Source organism: Sprattus sprattus, assembly GCF_963457725.1.
Source record: "Sprattus sprattus genome assembly, contig: scaffold_103, whole genome shotgun sequence".
In the NCBI taxonomy this organism is placed as follows: domain Eukaryota; kingdom Metazoa; phylum Chordata; class Actinopteri; order Clupeiformes; family Clupeidae; genus Sprattus; species Sprattus sprattus.
The window spans coordinates 55,657-78,335 of record NW_027666735.1 but is presented as its reverse complement, the minus strand read 5'-3'; the positions used below and the strand labels follow the sequence as shown (position 1 = coordinate 78,335).

The 22,679-nt window shown below is 41.1% G+C and overlaps 7 protein-coding genes across 7 annotated transcripts; 4 read left to right on the top strand and 3 right to left on the bottom strand.

Annotated features, from left to right (window-relative positions):
- Positions 1 to 725: 725 nt before the first annotated feature.
- On the bottom strand, positions 726 to 1,103 carry LOC308382658 (histone H4; the record flags this gene model as incomplete). Its single annotated transcript, XM_080861047.1, has 1 exon — positions 726 to 1,103. One exon carries the CDS (start codon positions 1,101 to 1,103, stop codon positions 792 to 794), a length of 312 nt encoding a protein of 103 aa, XP_080717173.1. The 3' UTR covers positions 726 to 791.
- A 1,212-nt stretch (positions 1,104 to 2,315) lies between these two features.
- LOC308382677 (histone H2A-like) lies at positions 2,316 to 3,077 on the top strand (the record flags this gene model as incomplete). The annotated part of the gene is made up of 1 exon (XM_080861065.1): positions 2,316 to 3,077. The coding sequence occupies one exon, from the start codon at positions 2,316 to 2,318 to the stop codon at positions 2,691 to 2,693; it is 378 nt and encodes a 125-aa protein (XP_080717191.1). The 3' UTR covers positions 2,694 to 3,077.
- A 2,938-nt stretch (positions 3,078 to 6,015) lies between these two features.
- LOC308382663 (histone H1-like) lies at positions 6,016 to 6,618 on the top strand (the record flags this gene model as incomplete). Its single annotated transcript, XM_080861052.1, has 1 exon — positions 6,016 to 6,618. One exon carries the CDS (start codon positions 6,016 to 6,018, stop codon positions 6,616 to 6,618), a length of 603 nt encoding a protein of 200 aa, XP_080717178.1.
- Positions 6,619 to 16,775: 10,157 nt separating this feature from the next.
- On the top strand, positions 16,776 to 17,186 carry LOC308382664 (histone H3.2; the record flags this gene model as incomplete). The annotated part of the gene is made up of 1 exon (XM_080861053.1): positions 16,776 to 17,186. The coding sequence occupies one exon, from the start codon at positions 16,776 to 16,778 to the stop codon at positions 17,184 to 17,186; it is 411 nt and encodes a 136-aa protein (XP_080717179.1).
- A 1,010-nt stretch (positions 17,187 to 18,196) lies between these two features.
- On the bottom strand, positions 18,197 to 18,571 carry LOC308382665 (histone H2B 1/2-like; the record flags this gene model as incomplete). The annotated part of the gene is made up of 1 exon (XM_080861054.1): positions 18,197 to 18,571. The coding sequence occupies one exon, from the start codon at positions 18,569 to 18,571 to the stop codon at positions 18,197 to 18,199; it is 375 nt and encodes a 124-aa protein (XP_080717180.1).
- Positions 18,572 to 19,641: 1,070 nt separating this feature from the next.
- LOC308382659 (histone H4) lies at positions 19,642 to 20,019 on the bottom strand (the record flags this gene model as incomplete). Its single annotated transcript, XM_080861048.1, has 1 exon — positions 19,642 to 20,019. One exon carries the CDS (start codon positions 20,017 to 20,019, stop codon positions 19,708 to 19,710), a length of 312 nt encoding a protein of 103 aa, XP_080717174.1. The 3' UTR covers positions 19,642 to 19,707.
- A 1,212-nt stretch (positions 20,020 to 21,231) lies between these two features.
- Positions 21,232 to 21,993, top strand: LOC308382656 (histone H2A-like; the record flags this gene model as incomplete). The annotated part of the gene is made up of 1 exon (XM_080861046.1): positions 21,232 to 21,993. The coding sequence occupies one exon, from the start codon at positions 21,232 to 21,234 to the stop codon at positions 21,607 to 21,609; it is 378 nt and encodes a 125-aa protein (XP_080717172.1). The 3' UTR covers positions 21,610 to 21,993.
- Between the last annotated feature and the right edge of the window lie 686 nt (positions 21,994 to 22,679).

The following is a 22,679-nucleotide window of genomic DNA, read 5'->3' as shown; positions in this document are numbered from 1 at the left end:
CAAAGTCTTTATAGGAGAGATTCAAGTAGCCTATACGTGCATCCATGAAAGTGAGTTGCAGCATATGACTCAATAACTGAATCGTTTTTTTTCTTCAGTTAGAATATCTACATGTCAAAAAGACTAAGATGTGAATTTGATTATTGGTTTGATTATTGGTTCAAATTTGGTTTCCATAGGAGTGCTCCCTGTTATGGGAGTTACAGTTTTTTTTTCAGTTGTCCTGTATGTCCTATGTTATCCCAAACAGATTAGGAAAAACTCAAAAAAGGTTTGCCGTGTATGACTTTGTAGGGGGCCCCAGAGTATCTTCGTGGGATTTTGTTGGTGAGATTGTTTTTTTCATTGACTTTTGAGTTCCCTGGCAATGGCCTGCATTTTACATTGCCTCACAATACTTTTGCAAACACACTACTCTTGGTATATTCGCCACTTCCATATAACGTGGATCAGCTCATACAATTGTACTTTTGAACTTGGTATTGCATGTGGGGATATAGCCATGCTTATCATTAAGCAGTAAAGCTATGAAATCAGTGGGAATACATTTACAATGAACCTAACAGGAGAAGGCTCACTAAAATAAATAATTATGCATTTACAGTGGCTGTTGGCCGTGTTGTGCATTGTAGGTTATATTCAGTATTAGTGCGCCATAGTTGACATCTTACACCACACATTGGTATTGAACATTCCCATTTTTCAATATAAACGCAATTGGAATCATGTTTTACGTAAGTATTTGGGTGGCTCTTAAAAGAGCCTTTGTCTCAGAATGAGGTGAAAGATTATTAACCTCCAAAACCGTACAGAGTACGACCCTGGCGTTTCAGAGCATAGACGACATCCATTGCGGTCACGGTCTTTCTCTTGGCATGCTCGGTGTAGGTGACGGCATCACGGATGACGTTCTCCAGGAACACCTTCAGCACACCACGGGTCTCCTCGTAGATGAGGCCAGAGATACGCTTCACACCGCCACGACGAGCAAGACGCCTGATTGCGGGCTTAGTGATGCCCTGGATGTTATCACGAAGAACCTTACGATGACGCTTGGCGCCCCCTTTACCGAGTCCTTTTCCTCCTTTGCCTCTTCCACTCATTGTCACTGTTTTAGTTTTACAGCAATGTGTGCACCTCAGCGTGTTGTACGAGGTCTTATATCCATCTGGAGGACCTGTTTGAAGACTATAAACACTCCTCCTCGTCCGTCCCTCCTACTTTTCTCTACTGGTGTTGGCGCGTACATGCAGCAAATTGTACGTCACCTTGACACGTCATTCAGTATTCAAAGTACATAGAATTTAAGTGGACGGTTATATCCAATCCTCTTTGTCTAAAATGTAACTATTATGACCGACCGAACCACTAAAAGGATCCATGGCCTTTGGGAGCTCGACTCTTTGTAACCCATACAGTCCATTTTATAATAGTTGTTTTCATAGTAAGGCTACGGGATCTGTCTTTAAAGTGGTGTATGTAACCCTCTTTCTCGCTAGCCAACTACCCATGATGGTGTGCGGTCTTTCAAATGCATTGTTCCTATAAAAACAATTGGTCGTAATGAGTAATGTATGCTTCAAGCTCAAGCTACGTTTGCAATATTTTCAGCTGAAGATGTAAAGTCTATCAAGGTTTTAAATCCCCACCAACCAATTAAGCAATGAACACACATGGTATGGCAGTATGTATTCACCTGCTTTAGAGCCAGAAAGAAAAGTTAATCTTTAAGTGAAGTTTAGCCAGAGTGGCTGATAATAAATAAACAGTGTGTTGTTAATACATCTTTAATAAGCTATTAAATTCTATTTAAATTAAATACAGCTGACGGATCCCCAAAAAATTGAAATATGCTTGCAGAATTCTGCTCATCGTTGTTATTTTTGTATCATTCAAACATGATTACAAGCCGGTCCATTAGATACTTTGTATCACCTAACCACTTCAGTTTGTTCCATTTTAAAGGTGTTCGCAATACATGGAGATTCTGGGACTTTGTGATTATTGTGACCATTGAACTGACATATCTGGAAACCAAGCTGCAACCTAAACTGGAAGGTGTCGTTTTAACTATTGCATGCGTTAAAATATTCAGTGATTTTGGAGATCACGCACAAAAGGAAAGGAGGATATCCAGCAGGCGCCAAAATGAAGCAACGTTTGTCTTCCCGCAGGACCTACACGTTGATTGGCTCTCAGTATTCTCGCCTCAACCACTGAGGCAATGAGCAACGCTGAGCTTGAGGAGAATAAATACACTCCCCTCCCCGTTTTGCTACACTTCAGTATTCGGAAGAACCCATACAACTCCTAAAATGAGCGGCAGAGGCAAAACCGGTGGAAAGGCTAGAGCAAAGGCCAAGACTCGCTCCTCCAGGGCTGGACTCCAGTTCCCCGTGGGCCGTGTTCACAGGCTGCTCCGCAAGGGCAACTATGCTCATCGTGTTGGTGCTGGTGCTCCGGTCTACATGGCTGCAGTGCTCGAGTATCTGACTGCTGAGATTCTCGAGTTGGCCGGCAACGCTGCCCGTGACAACAAGAAGAGTCGTATCATTCCCCGCCATCTGCAGCTGGCTGTGCGCAACGACGAGGAGTTGAACAAGCTGCTCGGCGGAGTGACCATCGCTCAGGGTGGTGTACTGCCCAATATCCAGGCTGTGCTCCTGCCCAAGAAGACCGAGAAGTCCAAGTAAATCTGACCTCTAAACTATCAAACAAAGGCTCTTTTAAGAGCCACCCAATTACTTTTTAAAAGTTCATTCCAAGTTGCTTAAAGTGCCACTCTGCCCCCCCACCAATTGGCACATACACCTATCAGAAAAGGACTTTATGTTGTTTTCTTTAATAACTGGTGTAGCAGGCACTGGTCAATGCCATTCATGTTACTTGCATTTATGTAAACACTAGCAGCCTAGCTTGATTTTGATACATACTTGAACATAAACACACTATATTTAGACACTCAATGTACTACCATTGGGTTGTCTGGACACAGCCAGAAAGACCAAACTACCTCAGCCAATGTATAAACAACATAATAATTGTCGAGGTGACATAAGGTTAACTATACATTCAGAAACGTCCTGTTGATGCCCATTGTTGAGATTTTTGTGAGCCTCTAGTTGTTCAGGGTCTATGGTGGCCCATATTAAAACAATGAGTCAAAGTCTCGTTTAACTTTTTGAAACGTTTGAAACTATTGCTACTCCACGTATGTATCGCCACAATCTGTTCTTTCACCTTTTAACTAGTCTTTCACTTTTGGTGAGATGTGAGATCATTGGAACGTTTATTGACTTAAGCAATGTGAGACATTTAGAGGGAAAATCACTATTTGGTGGAGCTGTTAACAATTCATGAACATTTGAAATCTGAGACTGCACCCTTCTATTTGTAAGACATGAGAAGCCTTCTTTAACAATTTGTTGGATTTTAAAAGCTTGTGTAAAATCGTAACTAGTAACTACTGCCATCAAATATAAGGGGAGTAGAAAGTGTAAGTTAACCCCAAGCTCTGAGCCTAACACACCACCTTGTGCGATGGTGACACCACAAAGTAATTTGTTCAACTCCTCGTCGTTACGCACAGCCAACTGCAGATGAAGGGGGGATATCCAGCCCCCTGCATTTTTCTGAAAAAATAATCATCAAAATCAGCATGGCAAGGCTCAGGGAGATTTTAAACATTAAATGGTGTTTTTCTCTGTGTCACAGTTAGAGAAACTTATTTTCTTTGTGAAACTGTCCTCCTCTTCTCCTATGTTGATGTCTGCTGCGATGGGGAATAGTGAAGTGCATGGCGTAGAAAAGAGTATGACCTGGACCAAGTGGGACTTATAGTTCAGTCTGTGTAAGTCTATTGTGCCTTGCTAGTGAGGCAGGGTTTAGTGTGTAGGCAATCCAACGGAAATACCTGATGATTCAAAGGCATGCAATCTTATAACATGTACACCTGCAAGTAATATCTCTTATCGTTAAACTTCCTCTCAGTCCTGTAACCCATCCACGCCTACACTATACCATGATGTATGGAACAATATCATTACAGTTTTTTCTTGATTGCAGAAGCACATTTTTGAAAACAGGGCCCTGTTTTTCAAAACACTACACACAATTAGCACCACCACACACCCAATTAGTAGAACAATTCACATCCTTTGCAAAATTAAACATGCATCTAAAAACAATACACTAATTTATCAAAACAAATTGCGTTACCACAAACACACTAAAACACACACACATACACACACACACTCAGACACACAAACACACTCACACACACACACACACACACACACACACACACACACACACACACACACACACACACACACACACACACACACACACACACACACACGCATGAAACATATAACTTATCGTTTTTTTCACAACATGCCTACGGTTCCTGTCGGGCAGGGGGGCATTATCCACATCACAGGCAACTGACCTGAATGTTTATATTTGTGTGTTGTTGTTGCTTTGAGATTTTACTTGAAAAGTGTCTGCAACAACTGAACATTGTGTGTAGTGATTTGACAAGGTGATGTGTAATTGACATTAGAGTGTAAAGCAGGAAAGTCAGAGTCTATACAGATAAGGGAGTGTGAAGAAATGCCAAATTGGGTCGACTGATTGGTACATGAAGTTTTTTGTGTGAAACACTGTAATTCTGTTTGTACCAGTAACACACTGCTGCTCCAAACCTAAAACACTTTTAGCAATTCTACACCTCAGTGATTAGAGTGTAAGTGAACGACACAGGAAAAGTGCAAATATACAATACATTCACCAAAGTTTTGTACGATTGCATAAACACTCAAATCAAAAGTATTACACAATGAACAAAACCTTACACTCAAGGAGCAAAACATATGCCCAGATTTGCACCACTATAAGCAGATGTCGCATTTCTACTTCTCAGTGATTAGGGTAGTGTAAGAGAAGTACACAGAGAAAGTGCAAATATACAATACATTCACCACAAGACCAATGCTGCGGAAAATATAATTAATTTCTCTCCATACACCCAAAACCAGTCAACATTGAGAATCACAACAACGAGTTTCCCAGTTGTCATGCTATTACAGTAGTGTGCATAACACTTTAAGCTCAACAAATATCAGACCAACATATTCTGTATCCAGGTTACAATTGCAGTAAAACTAAAATAAAAGATCTGAAAATACAGTACAAATACGTTTTTTTTTTCTTCTTTCCAGAATGAGTGCCAGTGTTGACTGAGAGACATGATGGACATTATTGAAAATGGTATGGTCACCGCTCATTTTTGGGTTCAGTATAGTACAAACCTGAAATCGTCCCAAAGGCACGAACTGTATTCGACCATATGGGCTACAACTTTGATTGTCTTTAAATGTATCTGTATTTACGAAAGTGTTCAAAGTGTTTGTTTCCAATAAATGTTCAAAATGTCTGCATTCCCATTAGGATGTGTGTCTGCTGTGATGTCGGATCGGCCGAATATGTCTGGCAGCCATGTGTTTCACTAAGTCCAAACAGATCCCATCTGAAAAGCACAGATTCGCACAGGGTACTTTATTACCGATTATACGGGTCATAGAGGTCCATGGTTTGTTCTATTGCTCACCGAGGTGCAAATGCCAAATGATTTTACAACTTTTTTAGAGGAGTTTTCCTCAGAAAAGAAATATGGGTTGCCACGACGCCCCTGTCACTTCTACGGTTCTCTGTTCGTTGAAACACGGAAAGGGTGAAAATGCGAGGTAATTTAAGTTTGCTTTAAAGTGCAAGGTGTGAACTTCACAACCGACATCTTCATATCCGCACATTTTGTTTCGTTAGACACATTTTGTTACAAAATGCGAGTGGAGAAAACACAAGCGAGTCCATCACGGAAGAGAGGAATGGAGAGCTCTTTCAGTTGAGTCTCAACGGTTCTCATGCCTATCTTAAATACAACCCGCTGGCGACTCGTGGTACTCGTTCACTCGATTCTCTCGTACTCTGATCGTTAGACACCACGAAACTATGGCTGAAGTTGCCCCAGCTGCCGCGCCTGCTAAGTCTCCCAAGAAGAAGGCACCAAGGCCCAAGAAAACCGGACCCAGTGTGGGCGAGCTTATCGTCAAATCCATCACTGCATCCAAAGAGAGGAAGGGAGTTTCTCTGGCTGCCCTGAAGAAGGCTTTAGCCGCTGGTGGATACGATGTGGAAAAGAACAACGCTCGTGTCAAGGTGGCCATCAAGAGTCTCGTCTCAAAGGGCACACTGGTTCAGACGAAAGGAACTGGCGCGTCCGGCTCCTTCAAGCTGAACAAACAGGCAGAGGTGAAGAAGCCTGCGAAGAAGGCTCCCGTCAAAGCCAAGAAGCCGGCAGCAAAGAAGCCCGCTGTAGCCAAGAAGCCCAAGAAGGCAGTGGCAAAGAAGCCCGCAGCTGCTGCAAAGAAGTCTCCGAAGAAAGCCAAGAAACCCGTTACGCCCAAGAAGGCAACGAAGAGCCCCAAGAAGGCCAAAAAGCCCGCCGCACCCAAGAAGGCAGCTAAGAGCCCCAAGAAAGCTAAGGCAGCGAAACCCAAGGTGGCCAAGCCTAAAGCCACCAAGGCGAAAAAGGCTGCCCCTAAAAAGAAGTAAATATTGCGCTTCGCGTGCTGCTCTTTGTAGTTAAACAAAGGCTCTTTTAAGAGCCACCCAACATTTCATTTGAATGCATCTCTTCCTACACTGGTGATGGTCAAATCTAAAAAAAAAAAAAAACATGATTTTGCACCTCATATTGTTAATTGCAGTCAAAAGAGAGAGAGAAAAAAACTGCTTCGTTTATATTTGCTTTGTTAATGTGGAACGCCTTGGGTCTCTCAAAAGCATTACACCTGCATTGTGACATGCACGTTGATAAGGTTACACAAAGATACATTGAATTCATGAACCATCTACATTCCATTTCAACTCACAAAATATCTCAAGACGAAAAACATAAAAAGCTTGTTACATTGTAACCAATTTCAGTACAATGATTACGTAACAGTGGGTGTTATCCATTGTTTTACCAAACACGTCACACAAATATCCAGTTGACTCCTCAACCAGCTCAATTTGACTCATTATTCGCAGATAAGAGTCGTTGACAAAATAGAGTGATTTATTAAGGCCATTGAAATTCAAGATTTTCGAGAAGAAGCGGGAAAGGGAAGGATAGAAAGCGGCCGACACCAAACTAAGCTTGACCTGATGTCACATGGTAAGCTATAAATTGATTGGCTCTCAGTACGGTGGTTTCAGCCAGTGAAGGAGGGAGACAAAGCATATACACAGAATACTGGCTCACCGTGTACCTTCACATTTGTGCTTAGAAATATTGATGGGAAGTTGGGATCATTTTACTGACTCGGTTCCTTGAATGTCGTTTACTCAACATTTTATAGCCAGTTCCATGGCCTTAATATGTCCACTGCAAACACGTATCATATTCTCATGAAGTTAAGTGTCATGAGAATCTCTTCTGAATGTCCGGAGAATGGATGCAACTGAGAAGCGGCTTATGTTTGGTTGAACCCTCTGGCCAGCCTCATGTATGGTCAAACCCATGTTGACCTCATGGTTGAACACATTGGCCTGAATCTCTAAAGAGATACAGTAATGGCTCTCTTTCTTGCTCTTCCTCTTCATCCTTTTACTCATTCTCCTTCTCCTCCTCTTACTCTCACTCCTCTGCCTCTCTGGTCACCTCTCACTGCAATGTTGCCATAAATTGTTCTCCAAACCAGGAGCTTATGTTTTGATTTAAAATTGCACAACAGCTTTGGAAATGGAAGTTTTGCTATTTGAATAGCAGTGGGTTCTGTCTGAAAACAAGGAGGTTTTCGCATTGATGAAGTGTGCAAAGTAGAGAGGATGGTGTTTAGTGTTTTGAAGAAAGTGTGGTTAACAATTGAAATCTGTGTCTAAAGCAGAGAATTTTGTGTTGTGTTTTGAAGAGTTCATATCAACAAAGAACAAGTGCGTTGTGAGTAGTGAGATGCAGGGTACAGTACTATAGGGGTACAAGGAGGAGAAAGAACCAACACAAATTAGAGCAAAGCAGAATAGTAATTTCTGATACAATTTTAGCTACTATGAGAGAACATGTTTTTGTTCATCAAAAGATGACGGATAAATATGAAATTTGTTTTGAGATTAAACATGTACTTTTCCTTGAGAACTATATGTTTTGAACAATGTGTTTTCTATTTTCTGGTGTATTGTTTACTCACTGCTTGAAAGTGTATATCATTTCGATCACTTTGATTATGATTTGAGAGCAGTGGTTGATTTTGAGGCGAAAGTTTCATTTTGCAAGGGGATTCAGAGGATTTGTAAATAGTGCTTGAAGATGAGGTTTTGAGTTTACAATTTTGAGAAAATGGGTGACTGTTTCAAGAAATGTGTTTTAGCAATCATAAAAAAAACCTGTAACTCATCTGCTGCATTTCTATAGTGTTTGGAGTTTTTTACGATCGGATACACACAATTTTGACTGCTTGGTTTTGTTTTTTAATCTCCTCACACAATAAGCACAACCACACACCCAATGAGCAAAACACCTCAGATCCATTGCAAAATGAAACACTCTTGTAAAATCTATACACTCATTTACAGTTTTTTACGATCGGATACACACAATTTTGACTGCTTGGTTTTGTTTTTCAATCTTCTCACACAATAAGCACAACCACACACCCGATGAGCAAAAACATCAGATCCATTGCAAATTGAAACACTCTTGTAAAATGTATACACTCATTTAACAAAACTATAATGTCACCATATGAAACACACACATTGCATATACTGAATTCTGTTTGTACCACTTACACACTTCTGTTATAAACCTTAAACACTTTTAGCAATTCTACTTCTCAGTGATTAGAGTAGTGTAAGTGAAGTACACAGAGAAAGTGAAAATACACAATACAGTAAAAACACTACCCAAGACTGATGAAAATATGATTTACGTAATTCTCTCCATATACCCAAATCAGTCAACATGTCAACACGGAGAATCACAACAAAACATGTCCCAGTGTTCATGCTACTTCAATAGTGTGCATAGCACTGTAAGCTCAGCAAATATCAGACAAAGGTGAAAAGATGTTTCCAATAAAGTTGCATTTTACCCTGATGCCTTTTTAGGATTTGTCAGTGTCGCCAGTGTTGACTGAGAGACCTGATGGACATTACTGTATTGAAAATGGCATGGTCACCGATAATGTTCGCTTGAATTTATCTGAGCCTGATAGCATTACGTATTTGCCAAAAGCATGTTTATGATCTCTCTATCTTGTTCTTGCGTGAATATGGGCCTGTCCTCCTTTCAAGTTTATTTGATACATTTGGTCTTCTTCTTCTTTGAGCACATTTTCCTCCTGCTTCAGGTCTTCCTCTTCCTCTACTTCCACCTTGACCTCGGCCTCATGGCATGGCCTCGGCCTCTTCCTCTTCCTCTTCCTCTTTCTCCTCCTCTGTGGATTCCCCCTCTCACCCTCACTCTTCTTCTTCTTCTGATTCCTTCTATTTTGGTTGAAGACAGATTACAGTTACTCATCTGCTGCATTTCTATAGTGCTTAAACCTGTTTGTTGTGTCTACAATTGCAGTTTTTTTGCACAATCGGATACACACTAAAATCAAAAGTGTAACACAATTATCAAAACCTTCACTCAAGGAGCAAAACAACGGCTCAGATCTGCACAACTATAAGAACATTTCAACATCACACTTTTTGCGAAACCATACACACAAGTGATTTGCAAAGCACTAAACACACTTTTATGCTTCAGGCACAGACGTGTATCAAGAGGTCACTTCCTTACAATTCCAAAACGCTCTGTCAAGTTACCACACGTATGAGCCGGTCAAATAAACACAGCCTTCAATGCCCAAACACAACAAACAGGTTTAAGCACTATAAAAATGCAGCAGATGAGTAACTGTAATCTGTCTTCAACCAAAATGGAAGGAGTCAGAAGAAGTGGTGAGGGTGAGAGGGGGAATCCACAGAGGAGGAGAAGGAGGAAGAGGCCGAGGCCATGCCATGAGGCTGAGGTCAAGGTGGAAGTAGAGGAAGAGGAAGACCTGAAGCAGGAGGAAAATGTGCTCAAAATGTATCAAATACTGTAAACTTGAAAGGAGGACAGGCCCATATTCACGCAAGAACAAGATAGAGAGATCATACTGTAAACATGATTTTGGCAAATACGTAATGCTATCAGGCTCAGAGAAATTCAAGCGAACATTATCGGTGACCATGCCCTTTTCAATACAGCAATGTCCATCAGGTTTTTCAGTCAACACTGGCAACCTGAAGTCCTAAAAAGACATCAGGGTAAAATGCAACTTTATTTGTACTGTATTTTTTCTGATTTATTTTTTTTTGACTGTAAATGGAATTGTAACCTGTACTGGAAACATCTTTTCACGTTTGTCTGATATTTGCTGAGCTTACAGTGTTATGCACACTGCTGAAGTAGCATGAAAACTGGGACATGTTTTGTTGCGATTCTCCATGTTGACTGATTTGGGTATATCTATCTATAAATCCAGGAATCTGTGTGTGTGTGGGTTTGTGGAGTGTCAGTCTGTCTAGGGCGTATCTCCCTGACGGTAGATACGTTAGTTATGAGATTTCTCATGTAGCTTACGCATGTCATGAACCTGTGCATCCTTGATTTTGAAGATTTTTGAATTTATAGTTTTCGAGATATTTGTATTTTACCGTTTCCCGTAGGAAACAATGGGTTATCTTTTCCCGTAGCAAGTCCCACTGTGCACCGAAATTACGTCACAATCAAACAAGCTATGTCACGCTCAGAACCTATAAAACCGGATGGTCAAACTCGATTGTCAGTTTTTGCAACAAGACAATTAGCTAAGTGGCTTATTATTTACACATACTGGAACAAGAAAACACAGACTACATACGGCAGTGAAACAAGGTGAGTTTCCTATAGAAATACTCTGATCTGAATAAGTGCAGTCTGAATGGAAACCATATGGGACCATCATACCTTTCAGAGTAGTCTGTCTAGGGCATATCTCCCTGACGGTAGATACGTTAGTTATGATATTTCGCATGTAGCTTACGCATGTCATGAACCTGTGCATCCTTGATTTTGAAGATTTTTGAATTTATAGTTTTTGAGATATTTGTATTTTACCGTTTGTCGTGCATTGGGTTTAGCGACGCTAAACCCAATGCATTTCAATGCACGGCAAACGGTAAAATACAAATATTTCGCGAACTATACATTCAAAAATCTTAATCTTATTGGTTACCAATGGTCTTACATTAAAGTGTTCTCAGAGATTCTAGCCCCGGATCTCAAAATAATGATATGTAAAAAGTGCCCCGTATTACTTCAGTCTAACCTGTACCTATGTGGAGTGCAAACATGTCTTGCTATTACACTACCCAACAGCTACACCTACGTCTGTTAACACTACATAATTCCTACGGGCACTGCACTAGTAGAGAGAATTACGTAAATAATATTTTCAGCATTGGTCTTGTGTAGTGTTTTTACTGTATTGTGTATTTTCACTTTCTCTGTGTACTTCACTTACACTACTCTCATCACTGAGAAGTAGTATTGCTAAAAGTGTTTTAGGTTTATAACAGAAGTGTGTAAGTGGTACAAACAGAATTCAGTATATGCAATGTGTGTGTTTCATATGGTAACAAAATATGGTTTTGGTTAAATGAGTGTATAGATTTTACAAGAGTGTTTCATTTTGCAATGGATCTGATGTTTTGCTCATTGGGTGTGGTTGTGCTTATTGTGTGAGGAGATTGAAAAACAAAACCGAGCAGTCAAAATTGTGTGTATCCGATCGTACAAAACTGTAAGCAATCATGTGTTTGGGCACTTGATGGCTGTTTTAATTCGACCGGCTCATAAACTTGACAGAGTGTTTTGGAATTGCAAGGAAGTGACCTCTTGATGTACGTCTGTGTCTAAAGCATAAAACTGTGTTTAGTGCTTTGCAAATCACTTGTGTGTATGGTTTCGCAAAAAAGTGTGATGTTTAAATGTGCTTATAGTTGTGCAGATCTGAGCCGTTGTTTTGCTCCTTGAGTGAAGGTTTTGATAATTGTGTAATACTTTTGATTTTAGTGTGTATCCGATCGTAAAAAAATGTAAACCTGTTTGGTGTGTCTACAATTAAGCTGTCATGTGTTTGCGCACATACAGTTTTTTACAATTGCTAAAACACTAAAACCCACTGGCTGAACAAAGTTCTCAGTTACCTGAACTCATGAAGCTAATTGGGCAGTCTTGTCAATACCTTACAGTATTTTTTCCATCGCTAACGAGCGCTTACCTATACTTAAAATACTTTTTCTAAACTCTTAACACAGACTTACACCTACAAAACACAATTGGCCAAATAGATCATTTTCTTCTCAAAAGCACATTTTGTTAACTATATACTCTTCATTTCAAAATAGAAGACATCTTTCTCTGCACACACTAACTTTACCAAAACACTGGACATCTGACTCAAAATGAAATTATTCTTTCAAAGAATAACTCTTGTTTTCACTTCACAAGGAACATGCAGCCAATCAAAGTACACCAGGTTTCAAAATACTGGCTATTGTCGACATTACAAAAACTGCATAAACTTTTATGTTTCAGTTTTACAGGTATTTGCATGCAAAACATGCAATCCACTGTTTTTTTGCGCCAAATGTTTTGGTTGGGAACTGTATATCCACATGTAATGTTCACATTCAAAAGCATTCCAGTAAAAAGCGAATCAGTTTTTTTTTTTCTTCACTGTTTACTCTAGGAGGTATAGTAGAAATACTGTTTAGTATGATACAACAGAAAACGTTTTACAGTATTGTTTAAAGTTAACAAAATATCCATGAACAAAAAAGCAACAGCAAAAAGCCCAGTAAAAAGGGAGTACTAAAAAAAACCACAACATTCCTTTATCTAATCCCTGCGATCTTCAGGGTTAGGCCACAAGTTTTCATCCACATCGCATCTGATGTTATCCAAGGCGATACACCTTGACTCGCTCACTGTTCCTCTCAAAGGGAGCAGTGTAGAGCTGTTTCATCCGCACTCTGTGTTTGGACAATGTCCGCGTAATGGTTGCGAGGCTGATGCTATTGATATTGTGAAATATCTCTTGCTCCTCCAAAATTCTGCTTTGAATCTCATGCAGTTTAATTGCATTATTTGCAACAACCATATCTACTATGGCAAGCTCTTGTTGATGATTGAGGAGCTTTCCTCTTCCCCCAGAGGGAGGAAGACGTTGCATTCTTTTGAGGGACAAAAAACATCAACATATGCATTACTGTATGGCCTCATTGACATGTCAAGTGAGAATAGAAACAATCCATGTAAAATGCAAACTTACCTGTTGGTTTGTTGAAAGATGCGTATAATTGACGCAACCGTTGACCGCCTCAAATTGGGCTGTACTCTTTCACCAGCCTCTCTTAGTGAAAGACCGTGGTTTATCACATGGCACGAATTCCATCACTCACTACTGCCCTTGTAGCCCTTAGAATGCCACCACCACGCATTCTTATACCTCTACCTTGCCCTCTCCTTAGGCCTGCTCTTCTCCCTGGACCTGCTCCTCTCACAACTCCTGCTCCTCTCACTACTCCTGCTCCTCTCACTACTCCTGCTCCTCTCACTTCTCCTGCACCTCTCACTACTCCTGCTCCTCTCACTTCTCCTGCTCCTCTCACTACTCCTGCTCCTCTCACTACTACACCTCTCACTGCTCCTCTCACTGGGCCTGCTCTTCTCCCTGGGCCCCTTGCTCTAACTCTTCCTCGTCCAGACATCTTTTTCGGTTTCTGTTTCCAAAAACATCATTCCTCAAAGTCCTCCTTTTACTGTATACCTAAGTAATGCCATTGATTCTAAGCCAGACTGGAATCAGCTGTGGTTGACACAATATACCCAACATACATCAGCTGTGTGTCAATTACAGTTTTTTACAATTGCTAAAACACTAAAACCCACTGGCTGAACAAAGTTCTCAGTTGCCTGAACTCATGAAGCTAATTGTGCAGTCTGTTGTCAATACCTTAAACTATTTCTCATGGCAAAACACAATTTGCAGGTCTCACTTAGACTTTTCAGCAAAACTCTAAACACATTCTCAGTCTTAAAACACATTCTGCACTCTAATTCACATGTCATCCATACTGGTAAACACAAGTGGCAACAATCAAATACAAATAGAGAACAAATGTCATTGATTGAACACAACCACTCAAAATGTATTTAACTTGTATCAAATGATGTGACACAACCAATATGAGCCAGTTTAGGGAGCAAACAGGTTGTTGAAGGTGGGAAGGAGAAAGTCTGAGAATGAATAGAAGAAACAATGTGAGGGGAGGAGGACAAGTAAACACCAGGTTGACTCCTTTGATTTGTGTCCCTTTTACTGTGGTAGTGTATATTGTAGTAGGCCTACAGTGCATTGTAGGCTGTATAAGGACAAAACGAAAACAAGTTGTATGGCCCTGAACATTGTGCTTTCTATTTGGTACAGTAACAGTACTGATTGCTCAATAGACTTTGACTGGTTGTAGGTTCATATCAACGAAGAACAAGAGTGGGCTGTGAGCTGTGAGATGCAGGGTACAGTACTATAGGGGTACAAGAAGGAGAAAGAACCAACACAAATAGGAGCAAAGCAAAGTAGTTATTTTTGATACATTTGTATAGCTACTATGAGAGAGAACATGTTTTCATTCATCAAAAGTCAATGATAGATAAATATGAAATGTACTTCTCCCTGAGAACTATACTATACCTGTACTTCTCCCTGAGAACTATATGTTTTGAACAGTGTGTTTTCTATTTTGTGGTGTATTGTTTACTGACTGATTGAAAGTGTATATCATTTTGAACACTTTGTTTATGATTTGACAGCAGTGTTTGATTTTGAGCACAGGTAAAACTGTTTTGAGGCAAAAGTTTCATTTTGCAAGAGGATTCAGAGGTTTTGTAAATAGTGCTTGAAGATGAGGTTTTGTGTTTAGAGTTTAGAGAACATGAGTGACTGTTTCAAGAATGTGTTTTAGCAATTGTAAAAAACTGTAATGGCTCTGTTTATTTGACAGGCTCATAGGTGTGGTCATTTGACAGTCAATGTTTTGGAATTGCAAGGAAGTGACCTCTTGATATACTTCTGTGTCTAAAGCATTCAAGTGTGTTCAGTGTTTTGCAAATCACTTGTGTGTATTGTTTCGCAAAAAGTGAGATGTTGACATGTGCTTATAGTGGTGCAATTCTGAGACGTTGATTTGCTCCTTGAGTTAAGGTGTTGATAATTGTGTAATACGTTTGATTTTAGCGTTTATCCAATCTTAAAAAACGGTAAACAATCGAGAAAAACTGTAAGCAATTGCATTACTCATAGGGGTGGTTATTTGTCAGTCACTGCTTTGGAATTGCAAGGAAGTGACATCTTGATATATATCTGTGTGCAATAATATAAATGTGTTTGGTGTTTTGCAAATCACTGTGTGTAATGGTTGGCAAACAGTGTGAGGCTGACATTTAGCTTATAGTGGTGCAAATCTGGGCCAGGTTTTGCTCCTTGAGTATACAGTTTGGATAATTGTGTAATGCTTTTGAATTTAGTGTTTATTCAATCATAAAGAAATGTTAGCACTAATGTGTTTTTTCGCACTTGATGGCTGTGTTTTAGCAATTGGCTCATAGGTGTGGTAATTTGACAGTCGGTGCTTTGGAATTGGAAGGAAGTGTCATCTTGATATTCTTCTGTGTCGTAATGAATGCAAGTGTGTTTAGTGTTTTGTAAATCACTGTGTTGTTTCTCAAAAAGTGTGCACTGACGTTGTGCTTATAGTGGTGCATCTCTGGGCCGGGTTTTGCTCCTTGCAAACGACTTGGATAATTGTGTTATACTTTTGATTTGAGTGTTTATTCAATGGTAAAAACTTTAAGAGCCACCCACATCTATTTGAGAATGGGCATTCCCAGGCTCTATTCGGCATGATGCACAAATGTAATGGGTGAAAGTTGGACTTGATGTTTGCAGATAAGATATAAGCATGGAAAATAGGAACTGCCTATGGCTTTCTAAAGGAATATGAAGTTAATGTGAAAGGAGCATTTCAAGTTTCTGTACTGTAACATACAAACTCACATCTATTTAGTGAAAGAGATTCACACATATGTGCGGTAAAGGTGTCCAAGTACATGGATTGGTAACTAGACCATGCATTTGGGACACTCCTGAGGTCGCTGGTTCTAGGTTTTGAATCTGATTCCAGTCTCAAATGCCTGTGTGTGCCCAACACACAGTACTCTGAAAACCACAGTTGCTAACTATGACCCCCTTTTCCCACAATGAAAATGTATAATACATTTGATAATACCAAGTTAACTTAAAGTTTAGTATCATAAGGCATTGACTGCCAGTGAATATAAAGATATTGGCAAATATGTACATTAAAAATGCAAGCAAACACTTCTTGCGTTGTTGTTGGATAAGATTATACATTTTGTACGTCAAGCGTCTATATACTGAACGAATTTCTGAATTAAGGCAAAAACGCTCGTAGAGTAGGAGAAGGGCTTTGTACTTTGAATTTTAGGCGCCACCGGAATCAGGGCGTTGAATACCAATCAGCGGTAGCCAGCAAGTAAACGTCATCAGGGGGCTGGTCGAGGTTGTAACCTATAAATACCCTGCTTGCTTGCGTACTGGCATACTCCTAGCATTGAAGCAGACTTTGCAATGGCAAGAACGAAGCAAACCGCCCGTAAGTCCACCGGAGGAAAGGCTCCGCGAAAGCAGCTCGCCACCAAGGCTGCTCGTAAGAGCGCACCAGCCACCGGCGGAGTGAAGAAGCCCCATCGTTACAGGCCCGGCACAGTGGCTCTGAGAGAGATCCGTCGTTACCAGAAGTCCACTGAGCTGCTGATCCGCAAGCTGCCTTTCCAGCGTCTGGTCAGGGAAATTGCCCAGGACTTCAAAACCGATCTGCGCTTCCAGAGCTCTGCTGTCATGGCTCTTCAGGAGGCCAGCGAGGCTTACCTGGTTGGTCTGTTTGAGGACACCAACCTGTGCGCCATCCACGCCAAGAGGGTGACCATCATGCCCAAAGACATCCAGCTGGCCCGTCGCATCCGCGGGGAGCGTGCTTAAGTTGATCCCGACAACGTCAAGAAAAACAAACGGCTCTTTTAAGAGCCACCTAAATAACTCATGAAAGCTCATTTTCCATCCAGTGTTGGTACACACGCTATTTAATAGCCCACGCACATACTATACTCTAGCTACTACCATACAGTATGTTTAGCCCCCCAGTAGAAGTCACGGTTGAAAGCCGACGCTAGAATGACCGAAAATTCTTTTTACCATATACACTATGTGTAGGGCATATAGTAGTAGTATTACTAATAACCTTTATATTTGTATAGCACCTTTCATACAGAACAATGCAGCTCAACGTGCTGAACAGCAACGGATGTACGTGCACAGTGATGCCAAACAATTTAAATCAAATAAATATAAAATAAAAATAGTGAGTGCATACAAATTTAAGCTATAACATGATAACTGCAGTTGTATTTGTTTCAAGATCAGTCAGAACCGAAGTTAAAGACTAAGGTGAAGCGATACCAAGAACTACATCTGATGGAAGACAGCACCATATGCAAAACAATGTTCCTAAACATTTGCGACGTACTCTGCAACTCCCTGTCACACGCCTGTTGTTGACAAAAAAAGACGAGTGCAACATCTGGAACCGTTGGGTTTTTTTTTTTTGTGTTACGTTGTTGCGGCCAGTGTATCGAGTCATCTACACGCAAACTTATTGTATAGTGCAGTGTGTTGCAGTTTGTGTTCTCTGCATTGCAAAACTGCTCCACATATGTCGTTTCGGTTTTAGAATTAGGCTGCAGTTGACGTACAACATTAAAAATGCGCACAAGGTGCGTATTTCGAGCTCAGAATTCGGTTTGATCATCGTTCATATTACAAAAATGTGTGATAGTGGAGTCTTATGTGATTTTCCGAAACAAGGTAGGCGCAACCCTCTCTAGAGGAACATCCTGAAAACATAAGGAGATTTTGATTATGTTGGAACTGCTTTTCAAAGACAATGTGGGTGGCTCTTAAAAGAGCCTTTGGGTTGAAAAGCGTAAAACGCTTTACTTGGAGCTGGTGTACTTGGTGACGGCCTTGGTTCCCTCAGACACGGCGTGCTTAGCAAGCTCGCCGGGCAGAAGCAGACGCACTGCAGTCTGGATCTCCCTGGAGGTGATGGTGGAACGCTTGTTGTAGTGAGCCAAACGGGAAGACTCTCCAGCGATACGCTCGAAGATGTCGTTCACGAAAGAGTTCATGATGCCCATGGCCTTGGAGGAGATGCCAGTGTCGGGATGGACCTGCTTCAGGACCTTGTACACGTAGATGGCATAGCTTTCCTTCCTGGTCTTTCGGCGCTTCTTGCCGCCTTTGGCTGTGGTCTTGGTCACGGCTTTCTTGGAGCCCTTCTTCGGGGCGGGCTTTGCTGGCTCAGGCATGATGCTTTCTGTATGAGGATTCAGACAGAACTGCGGTACTGCATGCAGTCGTGCCACCTCTATATATACAGCACTCTATGCTAATATTTCACCTAGGCCAGCCATGACCAGAATCCCAGACGATGGTTGGTTACTTTGAAGCGCAGGGGCGGGTCCGTCTACTAAGCCCGCTCTGACCACAGAAAGATAGTTTAGTCCGCACTTCCCCTTCTTTTGTCATCTTCCCGCACTTTCTGAGCTACCTTGGCATGACCAAAATGAAGTCAATATACGAGACCTGCGGCATTAATTAAGCCTCATTGTTAGTGATACATATTTTCAATAAATCTGCATCGTTAACACTGACAAAGTCTTTATAGGAGAGATTCAAGTAGCCTATACGTGCATCCATGAAAGTGAGTTGCAGCATATGACTCAATAACTGAATCGTTTTTTTTCTTCAGTTAGAATATCTACATGTCAAAAAGACTAAGATGTGAATTTGATTATTGGTTTGATTATTGGTTCAAATTTGGTTTCCATAGGAGTGCTCCCTGTTATGGGAGTTACAGTTTTTTTTTCAGTTGTCCTGTATGTCCTATGTTATCCCAAACAGATTAGGAAAAACTCAAAAAAGGTTTGCCGTGTATGACTTTGTAGGGGGCCCCAGAGTATCTTCGTGGGATTTTGTTGGTGAGATTGTTTTTTTCATTGACTTTTGAGTTCCCTGGCAATGGCCTGCATTTTACATTGCCTCACAATACTTTTGCAAACACACTACTCTTGGTATATTCGCCACTTCCATATAACGTGGATCAGCTCATACAATTGTACTTTTGAACTTGGTATTGCATGTGGGGATATAGCCATGCTTATCATTAAGCAGTAAAGCTATGAAATCAGTGGGAATACATTTACAATGAACCTAACAGGAGAAGGCTCACTAAAATAAATAATTATGCATTTACAGTGGCTGTTGGCCGTGTTGTGCATTGTAGGTTATATTCAGTATTAGTGCGCCATAGTTGACATCTTACACCACACATTGGTATTGAACATTCCCATTTTTCAATATAAACGCAATTGGAATCATGTTTTACGTAAGTATTTGGGTGGCTCTTAAAAGAGCCTTTGTCTCAGAATGAGGTGAAAGATTATTAACCTCCAAAACCGTACAGAGTACGACCCTGGCGTTTCAGAGCATAGACGACATCCATTGCGGTCACGGTCTTTCTCTTGGCATGCTCGGTGTAGGTGACGGCATCACGGATGACGTTCTCCAGGAACACCTTCAGCACACCACGGGTCTCCTCGTAGATGAGGCCAGAGATACGCTTCACACCGCCACGACGAGCAAGACGCCTGATTGCGGGCTTAGTGATGCCCTGGATGTTATCACGAAGAACCTTACGATGACGCTTGGCGCCCCCTTTACCGAGTCCTTTTCCTCCTTTGCCTCTTCCACTCATTGTCACTGTTTTAGTTTTACAGCAATGTGTGCACCTCAGCGTGTTGTACGAGGTCTTATATCCATCTGGAGGACCTGTTTGAAGACTATAAACACTCCTCCTCGTCCGTCCCTCCTACTTTTCTCTACTGGTGTTGGCGCGTACATGCAGCAAATTGTACGTCACCTTGACACGTCATTCAGTATTCAAAGTACATAGAATTTAAGTGGACGGTTATATCCAATCCTCTTTGTCTAAAATGTAACTATTATGACCGACCGAACCACTAAAAGGATCCATGGCCTTTGGGAGCTCGACTCTTTGTAACCCATACAGTCCATTTTATAATAGTTGTTTTCATAGTAAGGCTACGGGATCTGTCTTTAAAGTGGTGTATGTAACCCTCTTTCTCGCTAGCCAACTACCCATGATGGTGTGCGGTCTTTCAAATGCATTGTTCCTATAAAAACAATTGGTCGTAATGAGTAATGTATGCTTCAAGCTCAAGCTACGTTTGCAATATTTTCAGCTGAAGATGTAAAGTCTATCAAGGTTTTAAATCCCCACCAACCAATTAAGCAATGAACACACATGGTATGGCAGTATGTATTCACCTGCTTTAGAGCCAGAAAGAAAAGTTAATCTTTAAGTGAAGTTTAGCCAGAGTGGCTGATAATAAATAAACAGTGTGTTGTTAATACATCTTTAATAAGCTATTAAATTCTATTTAAATTAAATACAGCTGACGGATCCCCAAAAAATTGAAATATGCTTGCAGAATTCTGCTCATCGTTGTTATTTTTGTATCATTCAAACATGATTACAAGCCGGTCCATTAGATACTTTGTATCACCTAACCACTTCAGTTTGTTCCATTTTAAAGGTGTTCGCAATACATGGAGATTCTGGGACTTTGTGATTATTGTGACCATTGAACTGACATATCTGGAAACCAAGCTGCAACCTAAACTGGAAGGTGTCGTTTTAACTATTGCATGCGTTAAAATATTCAGTGATTTTGGAGATCACGCACAAAAGGAAAGGAGGATATCCAGCAGGCGCCAAAATGAAGCAACGTTTGTCTTCCCGCAGGACCTACACGTTGATTGGCTCTCAGTATTCTCGCCTCAACCACTGAGGCAATGAGCAACGCTGAGCTTGAGGAGAATAAATACACTCCCCTCCCCGTTTTGCTACACTTCAGTATTCGGAAGAACCCATACAACTCCTAAAATGAGCGGCAGAGGCAAAACCGGTGGAAAGGCTAGAGCAAAGGCCAAGACTCGCTCCTCCAGGGCTGGACTCCAGTTCCCCGTGGGCCGTGTTCACAGGCTGCTCCGCAAGGGCAACTATGCTCATCGTGTTGGTGCTGGTGCTCCGGTCTACATGGCTGCAGTGCTCGAGTATCTGACTGCTGAGATTCTCGAGTTGGCCGGCAACGCTGCCCGTGACAACAAGAAGAGTCGTATCATTCCCCGCCATCTGCAGCTGGCTGTGCGCAACGACGAGGAGTTGAACAAGCTGCTCGGCGGAGTGACCATCGCTCAGGGTGGTGTACTGCCCAATATCCAGGCTGTGCTCCTGCCCAAGAAGACCGAGAAGTCCAAGTAAATCTGACCTCTAAACTATCAAACAAAGGCTCTTTTAAGAGCCACCCAATTACTTTTTAAAAGTTCATTCCAAGTTGCTTAAAGTGCCACTCTGCCCCCCCACCAATTGGCACATACACCTATCAGAAAAGGACTTTATGTTGTTTTCTTTAATAACTGGTGTAGCAGGCACTGGTCAATGCCATTCATGTTACTTGCATTTATGTAAACACTAGCAGCCTAGCTTGATTTTGATACATACTTGAACATAAACACACTATATTTAGACACTCAATGTACTACCATTGGGTTGTCTGGACACAGCCAGAAAGACCAAACTACCTCAGCCAATGTATAAACAACATAATAATTGTCGAGGTGACATAAGGTTAACTATACATTCAGAAACGTCCTGTTGATGCCCATTGTTGAGATTTTTGTGAGCCTCTAGTTGTTCAGGGTCTATGGTGGCCCATATTAAAACAATGAGTCAAAGTCTCGTTTAACTTTTTGAAACGTTTGAAACTATTGCTACTCCACGTATGTATCGCCACAATCTGTTCTTTCACCTTTTAACTAGTCTTTCACTTTTGGTGAGATGTGAGATCATTGGAACGTTTATTGACTTAAGCAATGTGAGACATTTAGAGGGAAAATCACTATTTGGTGGAGCTGTTAACAATTCATGAACATTTGAAATCTGAGACTGCACCCTTCTATTTGTAAGACATGAGAAGCCTTCTTTAACAATTTGTTGGATTTTAAAAGCTTGTGTAAAATCGTAACTAGTAACTACTGCCATCAAATATAAGGGGAGTAGAAAGTGTAAGTTAACCCCAAGCTCTGAGCCTAACACACCACCTTGTGCGATGGTGACACCACAAAGTAATTTGTTCAACTCCTCGTCGTTACGCACAGCCAACTGCAGATGAAGGGGGGATATCCAGCCCCCTGCATTTTTCTGAAAAAATAATCATCAAAATCAGCATGGCAAGGCTCAGGGAGATTTTAAACATTAAATGGTGTTTTTCTCTGTGTCACAGTTAGAGAAACTTATTTTCTTTGTGAAACTGTCCTCCTCTTCTCCTATGT